Source organism: Halichoerus grypus, chromosome 1 (assembly GCF_964656455.1).
Source record: "Halichoerus grypus chromosome 1, mHalGry1.hap1.1, whole genome shotgun sequence".
Taxonomy (NCBI): domain Eukaryota; kingdom Metazoa; phylum Chordata; class Mammalia; order Carnivora; family Phocidae; genus Halichoerus; species Halichoerus grypus.
Genome location: NC_135712.1, coordinates 47,399,269 through 47,416,162, shown reverse-complemented (window position 1 = coordinate 47,416,162; position 16,894 = coordinate 47,399,269). Strand labels below are relative to the sequence as shown.

The 16,894-nt window shown below is 34.2% G+C and overlaps 1 protein-coding gene across 5 annotated transcripts in view; it reads right to left on the bottom strand.

The window, feature by feature from the left end:
* TBC1D23 (TBC1 domain family member 23) overlaps nucleotides 1–16,894 on the bottom strand; it is a 55,431-nt gene that overhangs the window by 7,214 nt on the left and 31,323 nt on the right. For 3 of the 5 annotated variants that reach the window (XM_036109705.2, XM_036109703.2, XM_036109706.2), the window contains 8 exons: nucleotides 16,726–16,829; nucleotides 15,262–15,384; nucleotides 13,826–13,918; nucleotides 11,407–11,577; nucleotides 8,785–8,827; nucleotides 6,950–7,059; nucleotides 4,383–4,522; nucleotides 2,908–2,952 (listed from right to left, as the gene is read on the bottom strand). In XM_036109705.2, the coding sequence (XP_035965598.1) occupies nucleotides 2,908–2,952; nucleotides 4,383–4,522; nucleotides 6,950–7,059; nucleotides 8,785–8,827; nucleotides 11,407–11,577; nucleotides 13,826–13,918; nucleotides 15,262–15,384; nucleotides 16,726–16,829 (829 nt within the window). The remainder of the gene's footprint in view (nucleotides 1–2,907; nucleotides 2,953–4,382; nucleotides 4,523–6,949; nucleotides 7,060–8,784; nucleotides 8,828–11,406; nucleotides 11,578–13,825; nucleotides 13,919–15,261; nucleotides 15,385–16,725; nucleotides 16,830–16,894) is intronic. The other 2 variants (XM_036109704.2, XM_078063234.1) reach the window with 2 other exon arrangements.

Below are 16,894 nucleotides of genomic sequence, written 5' to 3'. Positions count from 1 at the left end.
TCACCACATTATAATCCTCCCATTTTGTTTTAATAGAAACATGCTACTTCTTTTACATAAATGTAAATAAACCATGAAAATTTAATCTGCCTTTCTTTTTCAAGTGGCAGAAGCATAAACAACATGTAAACTCAAACTTGATTAGTTCTGCAGGAAGTATGACCTCTCTCTTTTTAACATAAAAAATTATACCTTAGTACTTTTTAGGTAAACTCAAACAAACCAAGAAGAAAAATTAAAATATTTCAACAAAATACATGTTTCTAGGGAAAAAGCATTGTATTATTTGTAAGATAAATGTTCCATCAAGATTATCTACAATGAAGAAAAACTGGCCTTTTTGGGTCATATATCAAGAGATAATCCAATATGGAGAAAAATTCAAGTTACATGTCTTAATCTTAGAATTCAGTTTTTCCAGAATATAGAGATCAAATCTGTATTTTAAAAAATTTCTTAATACATATCTTCAATAAAAATCTTATCATGACCCAATTTTGTTGAAATAGGCTTGAATCTTTACTTCTCCCAAAACAACATTCCTCAACAGAAACCTCACTAGAAAAATCAGTTGAGAGCTGAATGTGTAACACTCTTTGGGAATTATAAATTAATCAAACATAGTAGACAGTTTAAATCACAAAATCATCTGATTTTATGTTAAAACATATCTAATATGAAATTATCCATTTAATTATCAAACTATGCTCATTAGAGCAAATGAAATAAATAATTCAAACAACTATGAAACTCAGAGTTTTCTTATAAAAGACAAAGATAATACAGCTTTGTCTAAAAATACTTTAGTGCCATCTAGATTATAAAACTGTATGAGATGATTATTGGTTCTCTCCTGATTTATAGTAAAGCATAATTAAACAGACATAACATAGAAACAAAGATGTTTACAGTAGATGCTTGAACCAGAAGGCAAGTATAAACAAAGCGAAAATCAAAAAAAAAAAGCGGGGGGGTGGATCTGGCTGGCTCAATCAGTAGATGTGACTGGATCTCAGGGTTGTGAGTTTAAGCCCCACCTTGGGCATGGAGTCTACTTAAAATTAAGGAAAAAAAATTTTAATAATCTTGTTTATAAAGATTACTGAAATAGTTGTTTTTTTTTTTTAAAGATTTTATTCATTTGAGACAAAGAGATACAGAGAGAGAGAGAGAAAGCATGAGCAAGGAGAGAGGCAGAGGGAGAGGGAGAAGCAGGCTCCTCGCTGAGCCAGGAGCCCAATGCGGGGCTCGATCCAGGACCCTGGGATCATGACCTGAGCCGAAGGCAGACGCTTAACCATCTGAGCCACGCAGGCGCCCCCTGAAATAGTTCTTAATAGACTGGCTAAAAATTAATGAAATTCAATGGCTGGACTCTTTTAAAAAAAGCAGTATACTTATATGTTTTTAGCTGAATAACAAAAACATCTGTAACATAGTTTGACCAGGCTTTATTTACTGTGCTCAGACGGAAACCCGGTTCTCCCTAACTTTTCACTAAATTCTGTTTTCAAAATATTTGCCTGTAGACCAAAGAAGATCATTTAAATTTTTAAAACCTTAAGAATTTGGGAGAAAATTGGGAGTTAAAATTAGACTACTTCGATGGTTCTATAAAAAGAGAAGGTAGAAAGATGATTCACAAATAGATTATAATTTTAAAAGAAGCAACTGCCTTTAAAATAGTCTCAGATAAAATTGTGATAGAGGCTCTATAATTGGCATTGTGCAGGAATAGTCACAGTAAATAAAAACTCTTACCAGTAAGTTAGGAGTAAATTACTGCTTTTAAAAATGCTACTTCTAGTCACTGAAAATATCGAAATGACCAAAAAAAAAGTCAACCCCATTATTCCAAAGCTTAACATATTTAAAATACAACTTGAGGGGCGCCGGGGTGGCTCAGTCAGTTGGGCCACTGACTCTTGATTTCGGCTCAGGTCATAGTCTCAGGGTCCTGGGATCGAACCCTGGGTCGGGCTCTGTGCTCAGCTGAGAGTCTGCTTGAGAATTCTCTCTCTCCCTCTGCCCCTTCCCCTCACTCGCACGCTCTAAAATAAATTAATTAATTAATCTTAAAAGACAACTAGAATTTCTTTTAAAATGTCCATAGATATTGCTGTAATTGATATTGTAATTTAAACTGCAGAAAAATTCTGTGGGTATAAAAACTGTAAAGCCATATAAAAGTATTAAGTTAGTAAAGTTCTTCTGTGCATCCTAATTGAAGATCCAGTAAATTTTTAAACTTAGACTTGCAGAATCTAACGACAAGTACCCCATCTTATTGGGACAGAGAAGAGATGGATTATGCATTAACATGTCCCCCATGACCTAATTTCTTTCATGGAAAAACCAAAGAACTGTGGTTCTTTGGAACTGATTTATATATGTTTTTTCACCAACCTAAATACATCTAATTAAGAAAAATCTTTAAAAAAAAGATGATAAAATTACATAACATACTTGAATTAGCAATTTTGAACCATGACCTATGCCTTCTCTCAGTAATATTCTCTAGTGTTAGGGCAGAAGATAGAAGCAAATGATCTCCAAAGCTACCACCCTGCCAACTCTGAGACTAAGTATTTCCTTTGTTTCACCATCCTCTCTTTCAGAATAAAAACTGCAGGTTTTATGAAGTTCTTGGATTTGAATGTACTTGATTTTTATCTGAGGTATGACATATATAAAGCAGCATGCAAGAAAAAAAATTAAAATGATCAAGCAAAAAACAAATACAGCTCAATCAATATCACACATTCCTAAAAGCAGAATAAGAAAAGTTTAGCATTTGAAACAGCTGCATGAAATTTTAGCTAAGACAGTGTGAGGCTTATAGAGAGCATGAGGCATGCTAAAAAGGAAAAGGATGGTCCCAGAAAGCTGCTCTACTCATTGGCTTACCGCTCTGTACATGCTCTGTCTGGCCAAGGAAGATTGAAAGACATTCTATAGCAAATTGAGGCAGAGGACAGAACAAAATGATCATTAAAAACACAACGGCTTTAAAACAAAAATATAGTATAATCACTTTTTCTAACCCTGAGCATATATTATAAAGAAAATGTTTTGATCATCCCAAGTACAAAGAAAAATGAAGAAAAGCTAGTTTCAACGGATTTTTTTTAACAAAGACAACAGTCTTTTCAAGTTAGAGTTATCACTAGTTCATTTTAAAATACAATTTTAAATGTTCATGCTACAAAACTTAGCAATAGTACTCTAGTTCAGAATGCACTAACTTTAAAGTAAAAAAGTTACAGGCTTTGGAGAACAATTTTAATGAGCAAAAAAGACCCTGAGGCTTGATAAAACACTTTAATATTATTTATCAGTGGGCCATTTTAGACAGGCACGGTTTTTTTGGATTTGTGAAAATAACCTACTCTCTTCTTTGCTATTTACTAAGCAAGGAAAAAAATGTACTTTTGTATGCATATATGCTATAATTAAAAAGTAACAATAAATTTCTGACATTCAATTCTTAAAGTCAAATGTTTCAACTTTCCTAGGATACTGCAAGGAAGACATGAGAGTGAAATGAAATAATGCACTTTCAAGATCAGGCTTGCTTAGCAACAAATTCTGTGTTGGAATTATTAGGTTAGTTTTGAACTGCAGAACAAGAAAGATCAACCAGACTACTATGTGGAGGAAAAAACATTGTGGACTCTACAGTTCCAGTAAGAAACATTAAAACTCACATTCATAAACATCATTTGTTAGCTAAACCCTTCTTTTGTAATTTGTGAGAAAACAGGGGTCACTTATATTCTGTGAACACAATTCTATGAAGATCTAAACTCTCAAACTTGAGAAAATGGGTTTCTGGGGTGCCTGGCTGGCTCAGTTGGTGGAGCATCTGACTCTTGACATTGGGGCTGTTGAGTTTGAGCCCCATGTTGGGCGTAGAGAGTACTTTAAAAAATAATTAAAAAAAAAAAGAAGAAAGAAAATGGGTTTTTGCTTTATTTAGCATGACCAAATTTTCTAGGTTACAAATTCCTAGAGGAGAAGAGGAGGTTCCTGCTTTGAGATTACTGCATTTAGTAGATAGTTCCCATCCATCTGACATGTGGGCAACAGCTACTATATGAAATGTAATATATAGAATAGCATCTTAATATTTTTTTAGTGAACCACATAAAGGGGCAGTGCCATTATTTGAGTTTTATTATGAGTAGAAGAAGAAAGAAATCATTATAGTCAAATATTATAGCAATAAAGGACATCTCTGCAATTATAATGAAAACTGAAATTATCTAATTAAAAAATGTACTTTATGATTCTTCTAGAACACATTCAATTCAACTAGCTTTTACTGTAAGACACGTTTCTTTAGTTACTAATCATAAACTCATACCATATAAGCAACTCACCGGTCCACAGGAGTTGATGTATTCTCAATAAAACTGATAACTTTTTCCCTGACATTAACAGATTTCGTCTTCAAAGCAACAGTCATTTTATTTACTAGTGATTTCATTCCTCTATCATTTGAGCCATTAGAAGATTCACCCTGAAAAAAAAAAAACTTACTGATAAATTAACTGTTCTCCTAATGATTAGCAGAGACACTACTGCTAAAGATTGTCTAGATGTTATGGACTGAATTGTGGCCATATGTTAAAAGTTCATTCTTCTCGTACACCTCAGAAAATGACTGTATGCAGATATAGGGCCTTTAAAGAGTAAATTAAAGTTAAATGAAGTCATACAGATGGGCCTTAATTCAATATGACTAGTGTCCTTATAGGAAGAGGGGGAGACATCAGGGATGCACATACACAGAAAAAAGGCCACGTGCGTCCAGAGAGACAAGAAGGCAGTCATATGCAACCCAGTGAGACGCCTGAGGAGTAATCAAACCTGCAAACCCTTTGATCCCAGACCTGCAGCCTCCAGAACTATAAGAAAATTAACTTCTGTTTTCCAGAGTGGCTGCATCAGCTTGCATTCCCAACAACAGTGTAGGAGGGTTCCCCTTTCTTAGCCACTTTGGAGAACAGTATTGAGGTTCCTCAAAAAGTTGAAAATAAGAGCTACCCTATGACCCAGCAATTGCACTACTGGGTATTTACCCCAAAGATACAAATGTAGGGATCCGAAGGGGTACGTGCACCCCGATGTTTATAGCAGCAATGTCCACAATAGCCAAACTATGGAAAGAGCCAAGATGTCGATCGACAGATGAATGGATAAAGAAGATGTGGTATATATATATATATATGTATATATACACACACACACACACACACACACACACACACACACACACACACACAATGGAATATTACACAGCCATCAAAAAGAATGAAATCTTGCCATTTGCAACAACGTGGATGGAACTGGAGGGTATTATGCTGAGTGAAATAAGTCAATCAGAGAAAGACATGTATCATATGATCTCACTGATATGAGGAATTCTTAATCTCAGGAAACAAACTGAGGGTTGCTGGAGTGGTGGGGGGTGGGAGGGATGGGGTGGCTGGGTGATCGACATTGGGGAGGGTATGTGCTATGGTGAGCGCTGTGAATTGTGTAAGACTGTTGAATCACAGACCTGTACCTCTGAAACAAATAATACATTATAAAAAAACAAAGAAAATTAACTTCTGTTGTTTAAGCCAACTACCTGGTTGTATTTTGTTATGACAGGCCTAACAGACCGATACACTAGGTAAAACCATTTTAGGGATGGGAATAAGAAATGAAAAATGAGGCTATATGTTGCATATATAAATGCATGAAGTCTGACATCAAAAACTAATGATGTAATGAATGGTGACTAACATAATGTAATAAAATAAAATTTAAAAAAATGCATAAAGTCTGAAACTACCTTCTTTATTCAATAAGAAGTAAAGTTATTGACCTTTTCTTAACTTCAATTACTCCATAAAAATAATCAAAAGTATAATCAGAATATCATTCATGTGGCTAAATTTTTAAACATTTATTCCTTATAAATGTTTGCTGTTTAAATATTTTCACCTAAGCCTTTAATTTCTCAAGAAAAATTATTTTTATGTACCTAATGTAATAGGCGTGAGTGTAATTCTTAAACTGTTTCACGGAATTGCTCCATACTCCCTAAAGGGCAAGTTAGCAAGAGGTGTCAGAAGTTTAAAAGTGTGCCCATCTTTTGCCCATTAATTACTCTTTAGAACTTGAGAAGGAAATTAGAAAGTGCCCTAGGATTTAGGTATTATTAGATGGAAAATTAAACAAATTTTAAAAAAAGAAATGCTTTTAAATAGGCATTTTATTTATTTTTAAAGTTTTTGTTTTAATTACAGTTAGTTAACATATAGTATAATGTAAGATTCTAGTGGTGGGGCTCCTGGGTGGCACAGTCCGTTAAGTGTCTGCCTTCAGCTCAGGTCATGATCCCAGGGTCCTGGGATGAGCCCTGTGACATCGTTATTGGGCTCCCTGCTCAGTGGGGAGCTTGTTTCTCCCTCTCCCTCTGCCACCTCTCTCAAATATATATATGGGTGGACTGAAGTTATAATCATGTAAATTTGTGGTGGGGGGGGTACAGATATGGTCTGCAGGAGATGTGACCATAAGGCTCAGTATTCTTTTGGCTCATACTAATAGGGAGATTCCTAGAACCAGATCACTTGGGAGTCCCAGCTAGTCATAGGACTCAGTATTATCTCCATTGATATTTAAGCTGAAGCAGAAAATTGTCACTAGATGATACCAAACTGCAGCTGGACAGGGAGAAATCTGAATTCAGCAGGTGGATCTCCAGAACTCCTGGCTAGTTTAGATGTGCAGGCCTGTTCCATCATTACATTAACCTTGCAATAATATGACTCATCACTCTATGTGTTTGAAATATTTTGACTCCATTTCTGTTATGGTGAGAGTTTAACAGTTAGTCACCTTTCCTGGGCATTTATCCAAATCTGGCGACATATTCTACACATACACTTACATCAACAGAAGAATTGATACTGCTCCTTGAGCCTGAGGTACTAGCAATCCAATGGCCATATCCATTTTCTGGTCCATCCACATTTATGTCCGCCAGGTGCTGCTGCAGTGCTTAAGATAAACAAGAAGAAAAAAAACAATAGCTCACATTATCAACCCCCTTTGGAAAGATTCGTTACCAGAGAATGTAATAAACATGTCATAGCTGAATGAAAGAGGATCCAAAGATATAATTACAGGTATTTTTTTCTGTACCTCTGTAAAGGAATGAAGGACTCTCAGCTACAGAAAGCCTTCTTCTTCTTCTTCTAAAGCCCTCCGTACAACTACAATTTTTCATAACTGACCTTAAGGATGACAATAACTATATATAGACTTGATGTTTTCCTCTTTGGAAGGGAATCTTTAAAGTATTAAGAGATAATCTCAGCAACATTTTTATGACATAAGGGATTAAAAGAAAACCTATGGTGGCTTTTGTTTTACCACAGACATCTAATTAATCTTTCCCGTAGTAAAGAAGGTATTAACTGCTACGGAGAGATTATTTTTGAAAAAGAAATAATCCATAATTAGAAAAAAGCTTCTAAAACCTAGACTATACCATAAAAGACTGCTTTTCAGATACTTTTGATAATAAGCTTAATAACCAATTCTGTATCATGCTGTCAAAATTCCTAATAAATCACACTGGGCATAAGGCCAATACTTGCTTAACACTACTTATTAAAGTAACCCCTTTTGCAGACCACTCTGGGTATGAGCCCCAAAGGTTGTTAGTTATCAGGCCATGATATGTAGGAGATTAACATAATCCTTGCTAATATCAAACAAAGACCAAGAGGAAATAGATCCTAATCTATCAAAAATTCTAAGTTATAACACAAGATTGTATTAGGTCAGAACTTAATCCTTATGAGACTCTCATGATTCAAACTTATGATTCTACTACTCAACAAATATTAATTTTACTATTAAAGGCTCTTTATTTCTTAATTGAAATATACTTGACCTATAACACTGTATAAATTTAAGGTATACAACATGTTTGCTTTATATACTGTAATATGATTTCCATTTCGGCAATAGTTAGCACCTCTATCGCATCACATAATTACCATTTCTTTTTTATGGTGGCAATAATTAAGATTTAGTCTCTTCGCAAGTTTGATTATCATAATACAATATTGTTGTCTATGTTCACCATACTTACAGTACTCCAGGACTTATTTTTCTACTAGTCACAAGTTTGTACTCTTAAATAACAACATTTGTAAAAAAGACAGGCTCTTTTTAATCTTTTTACCCTGACCTAATCCTTCATAAATTCTCAAATCTCTGCCTGCAGAGATTTGGCAATTATTTTACTATCCTGGATTATCAGACATTAGTCTGAAGATTTGAAAACATCAGTTTGTTTTATCCCATTCCATATTTTTTTAGCAGCTAATACTTTCAAGTAGCTCAAAAATTAAATAAAAATATAACAAAAAGGAAAGAGTATGAAAAGTATTCCTTCTACCCTTGTTTCCCAGTCCTATCTATTCTACCTTCTCCATAAAGACAAATCACGTAGACTAGATGCTACTTTTTTACAAATACAAGCTCATTAAATATATCTATTGAAATAATCTTCCATTAAATATTTGCTCATTTCAACTGTCTATTGTGTTTGTCTGTTATCTATATGTCCTGCTTGCCTTGTCTTTTCTGAAAATATAGAATGACTGAAGAGAGAGTTTATCCATTAACTAATTTGGTCACTCCAAATCAGGTCTGGTGATATAATTTCCTCTGAAAAGTGGAGGCAAAGCGATTAATAAATTAAAACCTTACCCATAAATCCTCCACTGGCAATGCTCACATATTCTTTGTTTTTCTGTAAAAAAACCAGAACTTAAGTTATTCCAAAATGCAATTTAATTAAAACCTCTCATAGTTCTATAAACATTAACAAATGTAATATAAAGCTATACATTAGATTTCTGGACTTTTTCTTTTCTTTGACATTTTGGAAGCTGACAAAAAGATATACATAAATTTACCTTATACATTGTAAGGTCTGTGTTTGGGTGGAAAGAAGGGGACAACTTCATAGCTACTAACAATATTATGATTTTATTTGTATTATAGTTCCAATAATATAATGAAGAGTCAAACCAAAACCAGTAAAATTATATTTTTGGATATAATTAGAGTAGTTTTTAAAAGCTTTCAAAATATGTTGTGTCCTTCATAAAAAAGAAATATAAAAACAAATATTAGAGCTAATTATGAGTAAGAAATAACAGCATGTTACCATTTTACAAACTACTACAAAAATTAATGGATCTAATAAACAATGGCAAAGAAAGAATGAGACATAAAGAAGAGAGATATCGGGGCACCTGGGTGTCTCAGTCAGTTAAGCGTCTGCCTTCAGCTCAGGTCATGATCCCAGGGTCCTGGGATAGAGCCCCACATCAGGCTCCCTGCTTAGCGGGGAGTCTGCTTCTTGCTCTCCCTCTGCTCCTCTCCCTGCTTGTGCTCTCTCTCTCTCAAATAAATAAAATCTTAAAAAAGAGAGAGGGGCTTAGTCATTAAGCATCCACTTTTGGCTCGGTCGCGATCCCAGGGTCCTGGGATCGAGCCTGCATCAGGCTCCCTGCTCAGTGGGAAGCCTGCTTCTCCCTCTCCCACTCCCCCTGCTTGTGTTCCCTCTCTTGCTGTCTCTCTGTCAAATAAAAAAAAAAAAAAAGAGAGAGAGAGAGAGAGAGAGATATCTGGGTATGTACCTCCTGATAAAAGTTCACACCACCCAGGACTTCCTGTCCCCCACCAAGTCTCTAGATCTAACTACCAACTTAGAGGAAATACCAGGGACAGAACCTGATAAACAACACAATGTGAATGCAATCAGCAAAATTAGAATGTGGGAAACTCTCTATAAGACAAAGTAACCAGTTTTTCTAACGAATCAGCAAGGAAAAAAATTAGGAAAGGGAAATTATAAATTAAAAGAGACTTAAAAGATGTCAACCAAGTGCAACATCTTGTTTTGGGTCCTGGGAAAACCAGGGAAACCTGAACAATAGTTAGATTTTTTATAATAAAGTGTAATAATGATAATGTAGTTACGTCATTATAAAGAGTTTATAGGGTTCAATTCCACCTACTTTTGAATTTGTTTGAAATTTTCCATGATAAAAGTTAGGGAAAAAATTTCTATAACCACATCAAGAACTTGACTTATAAAAAAAAAGTTCACAGTATTTCAAATTCTTGCCATGTGACAGGCCTTACAATATATAGTTTATACCAGAGAATTTTTAAAATAGGTCAATTAAATTTATAAGTAAAATGAGTCTCAGTTGCTATTTTTGTTTTTCTGTAAATTTCTAAAGATTTCTCCTTTAATAAGGTATAAAATTATCTTACAATCCCCTTTCCCCAAATACCTTGGTTCCTTCTCTGATTTTGTCTTTCAAGGATTCTTTCCCTTAGACTTATTTTCTCAAACCAAATGCCCAGTAAAATACAACATGAACAGAAAAGGATCCAACTTGAGTGGCTAGTCCAACACCATGCCCATGGTCTTCCTGATTCCACAGTTCAGGGTCATAAAAAATGAAGACTTTAATGTATAAACTATCAAAGAATAATCTAATAAATAACTGTTTTTGTAAAGAAAGAGCCATCACTGAGTGAAGCTTTGTAGAGAAGATAGAGGAACAGGTTGTATAAAATCACTAATACAAATTAGCTGTGCTGAAGACAACATCCGAACACAAAAAGGAAAGGTGGCTAAGTGCATTGAATAAATATACATGTATATTCTATTTCAAAGTAAAGAGATTAAAATGAAATATGTAGTTCCTGTAAAAAATACAGACATAAAGAGCAATACAACATAATAATCCAGAAATAGATCCTGATGCACTGAGGAATTCAGTGTATTAGAAAGGTGGAATTTCAAATTGATAGCACAACTGGGTAGCTATCTGGAAAAAAAATTTTTTTTTTTATTCCTACCTCATTTATTATACAAAAATAAATTCCAGATGGTTCAAGATCTAAATATAAAAAATAAATCAAGGGGTGCCTGGGTGGCTCAGTCAGTTAAACGTCTGCCTTCAGCTCAGGTCATGATCCCAGGGTCCTGGGATCGATCCCCGCATCGGGCTCCCTGCTCTGTGGGGAACCTGCTTCTCCCTCTCCCTCTACCTGCCGCTCCTCCCTGCTTGTGTTCTCTCTCTGTCAAATAAATAAATAAAATCTTTAAAAAAAAAAAAAAAAATCACATAAGCATGTAAGAAAAATCTCGAGAAGTCCTTTCTTAGGAAGACACAAAACCTATAAGCTGTAAAGAAAAACTACGTATAAATTTGACAATGTAGATAACAGTACAAAATTACCTATAACTTCTTAAAGGTGATAGCAATAACCACCAAGCAAAACTGAAAAACTCTGTCAGCATACCTGTAAAAAATGTGCCAGGACCATGTTCATATACATGTCTTCTTCCTCTCTACCGCTGCCCATAAAACAGAGGTGCTCCCCACCAGCAATGGAGCCGGACTCAATGGACTGCTTCTGTGCTTCCAGCAAAGATTTTACTGATTGTGCAAACTCAGATGGATTCTGGAGCATCTAGACAATTTTTTAAAAACTAAAAATGTGGCAAAATGGTATTGGACATACATTTCCAAATCTGAAATATTCTTCCAGGAAAAAAAAATTTAAATAGCTACCATAAAAACAAAGGAATAAAGGCTCTTATAAATAAAATTGCTGGGATAAGAGAAAAGAAATGTATATAAATGTACCCATAATACACTAGAACAAAAGTTGAAGATTCACAGAAAGATTAAATATGCATAGAAAATATTCTAAGAAAAAAATATTTTGTTGTTTCTTAAACAAGCTATGGTGTCATTAGGTATCATGACAAGAAAAGTTTAACACTGAGTAGAAGGGTCCATAAGTAAAAACAATACATTAAAACAAGGTGTATTTTTTAGTTTCCACTTATATGGCAAACAATGTATTTTTTAGAAGACAGAAATAGGAGAAGCCACTTTTATCAGCACTACTCCAGGTACTAGAGATAAAAGGATGAAAAATGTTAATTTCTTTCCCTCAAGGAAACAGATATGCCAATAACTACAAAAATCTGTTAAAATTCTTATAATAGAGCTACATAAAAAGCACAGTGAAAATCCAACAGAAAAATGGACAAAGAAAAGCAATTCGTAAATCAAAATACAAATAAATAGTACACTTACAAAAAGATGCTCAACATCACTTATAATTACCACTGTTTTTCACCCATCATTCTTGTAAAATAAAAAAAATAATTGGTAATGTGCTATGATGCAACGGTATGAAACACTCTCATCTACAGCTGTAAAGTGTAAGCTGGTTCTGTCTCTTTAAAGGATGATAAGGCATTTCTAGTAATGTTTTACATACTCACATCCCTCAAACCAACGGTTCTACTTTTAGAAGCCTCTTTTACAGAAATATTTGCACAAGTTCACAAAACTTGTATAAGGATCTAACTGCAGCATTGTTTACTACAAGAAAAGTGAAAATAACCCAAATGTACATCAACTGGGCAACAAATTACGGTATATCTGTACCATGGTTCACTATACAGTCATTGCCTGGCTGGCTCAGTCAGAGCATGCAACTCTTAATCGTGGGGTCGGGAATTTGAGCCCCATGTTGGGCGTAGAGTAAAAATAAATACATAGATAAAAAAAAAAAAAAATACATAGATAAAATGTGGGGATACTAAAAAAGAGAATGTACTTAAAAGGAAAGATCTCTAAGAAACAGTTTGCTGAAAAAGCAAGTGAACTGTTAAGTGAAAAATTTAGTGAAAAAAGTAAACAAGAAATACATAAATACACATTAAAAGGTCTGGAAGATTAAACAAGCTGGTAATAACTCTGGAGATACTCTTTTGAGTTTTTGAAGAAAAAAATCAAATATTCATGAATCACTCGAGCAAATTTTTAAATAAGCATAAAAGAAGGACCATCTAACCCCCCCTAGACAAGTCAAGGATGAGGAAGGCTCAGGGTTCACTTTCAGGATGCAAACAAGCTTGATCACCTTCCTTACTTAAAACACCCAAAACTGTCTGAGTTTTCCTCTATTTTACGTAAGTTTCCTCTCAACACCACCTAAACCCCTCACTATCACCTTCTCAGGCCTCAGCGTCACCTTTTTCAGATGAGATGGGAAGAAGGGCAGATCGCATAGTCAGCAAAAAGGGTTACACCTCTTTCTCTCTTCACCATCCATGAGACTCTTATAACCCAGAATGGTTTAAATGATGTCTATCCCACTCTAAGTATTTTTGACAATATTTAATTATTTACTTCATCTACTCTTTTAATTAAAGTGACCCTTAGATAGCAATTTTAACAAGTGAGCACCGATATGCCAGATACTACTCTTATTAAATACTAGTTTATTACATGCATAAGTACTCATGATTTAAAAACGGCTTATAGTAAAAAGTTTTAAAACAATTACCCAATTATAGTAAGAGCTTATATTTATAGAGTACTTACTAGATGCAAGGCACTATGCTAAGTGCTACATCAGACAACTCACAGTAAGAAGTTTAGAATTTACTGACATAACAATGGTAGGCATTAGTAAGCCACAGTTAACTGTTTGCATCTATCCTTTATCATACTTAAAGAGTGTCCTGGTGAAAAGGAAACCTGAAAACAATACTTTTGTTATAAGGGCAGAGACCCCTCCTTAAGCAGAAAGAAAATGTACCAATCTGGTACATGTATATTTATTTATGAACTAAAGAAAAAAAAAACCTTTTTATTCTCTTACTTTATAAAAAATTTTAACTAGCATTTATACTAACCAGATCTGAATCTAAGTGGAAAGCAGTTGATAAATGCCCAGCATTATACTGTTCTGCAGGACGGCAATCCACCACAAAGAACCGGACTCCTTCCTAAGAGGAAAACAACATCTGAGATACTGGAATTTGCCATGAGGGTCACATTTCACACAATATAATGTTACAATTAGCCAAAGGAGAGGGAACAGATTTATTAAAAACAAAACAAACAAAAAAAAAACAACAAAAAACAGATCTTACAGAATTAGGAGGACCCAATTAGAAGAGATGCAAGAAAATAACCTCAAGATCTTAAATAACTATATTCATTTTCAACAGTTAAAACACTTTATATATACTGTTCTTGACTAGAAAGTCTTAAAATATGTAGCAGGAGAATGTCAGTTTGAGCTATAAAACTATGTTGGAATTTAAAATTTTAATGTGTATCATGTTAAATATATATTTAAAAACTACATAGTTATAAACACAGATCTAGATACAATTACTATTTCTGCAAATAAGCCCACAAGTTGCCAGCAATTCAATTCATATAGGAACTAAACATCTTGGGATGAGAGGAAGTTCTGCAATGCCAGTCTGAGCTGAAGAAATTCACATGAGGATCTTTAAACTGGGTTACAGCTTTTCATTTGTTTTTTTTAATACTAGTTCTAATAAGGGGCGCCTGGGTGGCTCAGTCAGTTAAGTGTCTGCCTTCAGCTCAGGTCATGATCTCCGGGTCCTGGGATCGGGCCCCACGTCGGGCTCCTTGCTCAGCGGGGAGCCTGCTTCTCCCTCTGTCCCTCCCCAGCTCATGCTCACTTTCTCTCTCTCAAATAAATAAATAAAATCTTTAAAAAAAAAAAATAGTTCTAATAAGAAAAGTATGTGAAATGTTTGTTTTAAAAATATTATAAAACACCTGTCTTTCCATGCCCATACTTCTTCCCTCCATCTTGGAAATACACCCCACCTTCCAAATACACATACCCATGTTAACTGTTCCACTACTAGTAATAAAGAACATATACTGAAAACACTGGCTCACTAGATTTTTATGAAGATAGCAGTAGACAGAAAATTATGGTATATCCTCAATTCTCCTTTGTTATATGCTCTATGACATCAGACCATCTAATTCAATTAGCTGTATGATTTACCCAGAATTTAACTATTAAACGCTAAATTCACCATTTTAAGTACTTTATACAATACTCAGTTGCTTTGTTAAAAAATGAAATAAGATTTGGCAATTTACAAAAATAGTTGTCAAGAATAATTATTGACAACTAAAATAACACACAAGCTGGCAACACATTAATCATTCAAAAAAGCAACAGCTACATTGTTGCAGTAAATTAATTTTGTGGGAATCCACAAACAGGGAGGAAATGTTGGTTCCTTGCATTTAAAAGGGGCATTCCTCTGACAAACTGTGGGTTTTCTTTATTTACCCCTTGAAGCTGATTTGCTTGAAGGATCTCTGACACCGAGATGGCCAGACAAAGAGCCTGACTCAGATCTGCATCATCATCCTTAATTCCCAACAAAGTACTACCAAATAGATGGTGATTATCCTGTTTGAAGAGAAATTTTTAAAACATCACAAAGAAAAACAAAATTAATCTTTCTTCCAAAAAATATTCTTAATAAACCATGATGAAAGGTAAAATAATTACATAACACTCTTGAGTCATGTGACTTTTAAAACTTAATATTATATCATCTCAAATATTGCAGGCCAAAGGCGACAAAAAGGCTATATACAAAGTCCTTGTCACAGTTCACACAAAATAAAAGACTGTGAAAAAATAAAACATTCTACACAGCTATTTTCTATATCACCTGTAGTTAAATATTAAATTTTAAAAATGGTTATAACTTTTCAAATTTTAACATAATAAAAACAAAAGGCAAAATTATGTAATACACTGATCTACAGCCTGATTTAATTAGCAACTGCTAGTGCAGATTATTTACTATGTCTGAAGAATAAAAGCTGTTCCTCTTAAAAGACTGAAAGGCTTCTTTTTCATCCAGCATCCTAAACCACAACCCCATCATCTGACTTGTTTGACATTGCTAAGAACTGAGGTGGTCTACATAAGGCAATTATTAAAATAGCTGAAATTAGTCCCTAGAAATGAATCTCTTTTTTAATTAATTAGTTTCAGGGGAAATGTTTTTAAAAGGTTTCTCTTGTCTGCCTTCTGAAACATATTACACTGAACATAATTTAACCTCATCTTGATGTTTCAGTGACATGACCACCAACGAGCAATCATTATGGTAGAATGCCTAAAAAAAAATGAATAAAAGACTATAATGCTCTCACGGGCACCTGAGGTCACAGACAAACCCATTTACTTTATAAATGGTACTTCTGTGCCTCCTCCACTATTAGCTTTTGCTTCTCGGAGTTTTACTTTCTAGGAACTCACACCACTCATGTTTCTAATCTGGTGTCCTTTCACTTGAAAGCACTTGAGAAAGGTTCTAAGTCTCTGTGCAGCTAAGGGACCCTTTTTTGTTCATGAGACAGCTCTGCATCACTAAAATTGCACAAAGCTGAACTCCAAATAAAGGAGGCATAATTATACACCCTCCATCAGATTTCTGAAATTTTTAAAGTCAAGAAAGCACTAACTTAAGAAATATCTCAATTTTCTCATGATCAGAAGTAACTAATAGAGTAGAAATGAAATAGTTCCTAGCATATCTGTATACTATCTTTTTAAATTTGTGTGTTCCTCTAGTAGGGAGAGTATTTACAGTGAAAAATCACATAAAACTGCAACACATAAAAAGAAAGAAAAGAGTGACAACCTAGAGTATTTTAACTTAAGTAGACACAACATAAACCATAAAACAATGTACAAAATGTGAAATACTGAAGCTGGTAATTTCTTGTCTTCTACCTTCCTGAAAGAAGCTGGTGTTTTACTGCAATAATACTGAGCCAGAGAGAAGAGATCTTCTATATCTTCTAGATTCAAACTGGATGGAGTATTTTCCAAGAACTCTGAAAAAAGATTATAGATATGAGAACATTTTAAAAATTGTGATGAATACAATCATGAACATTAT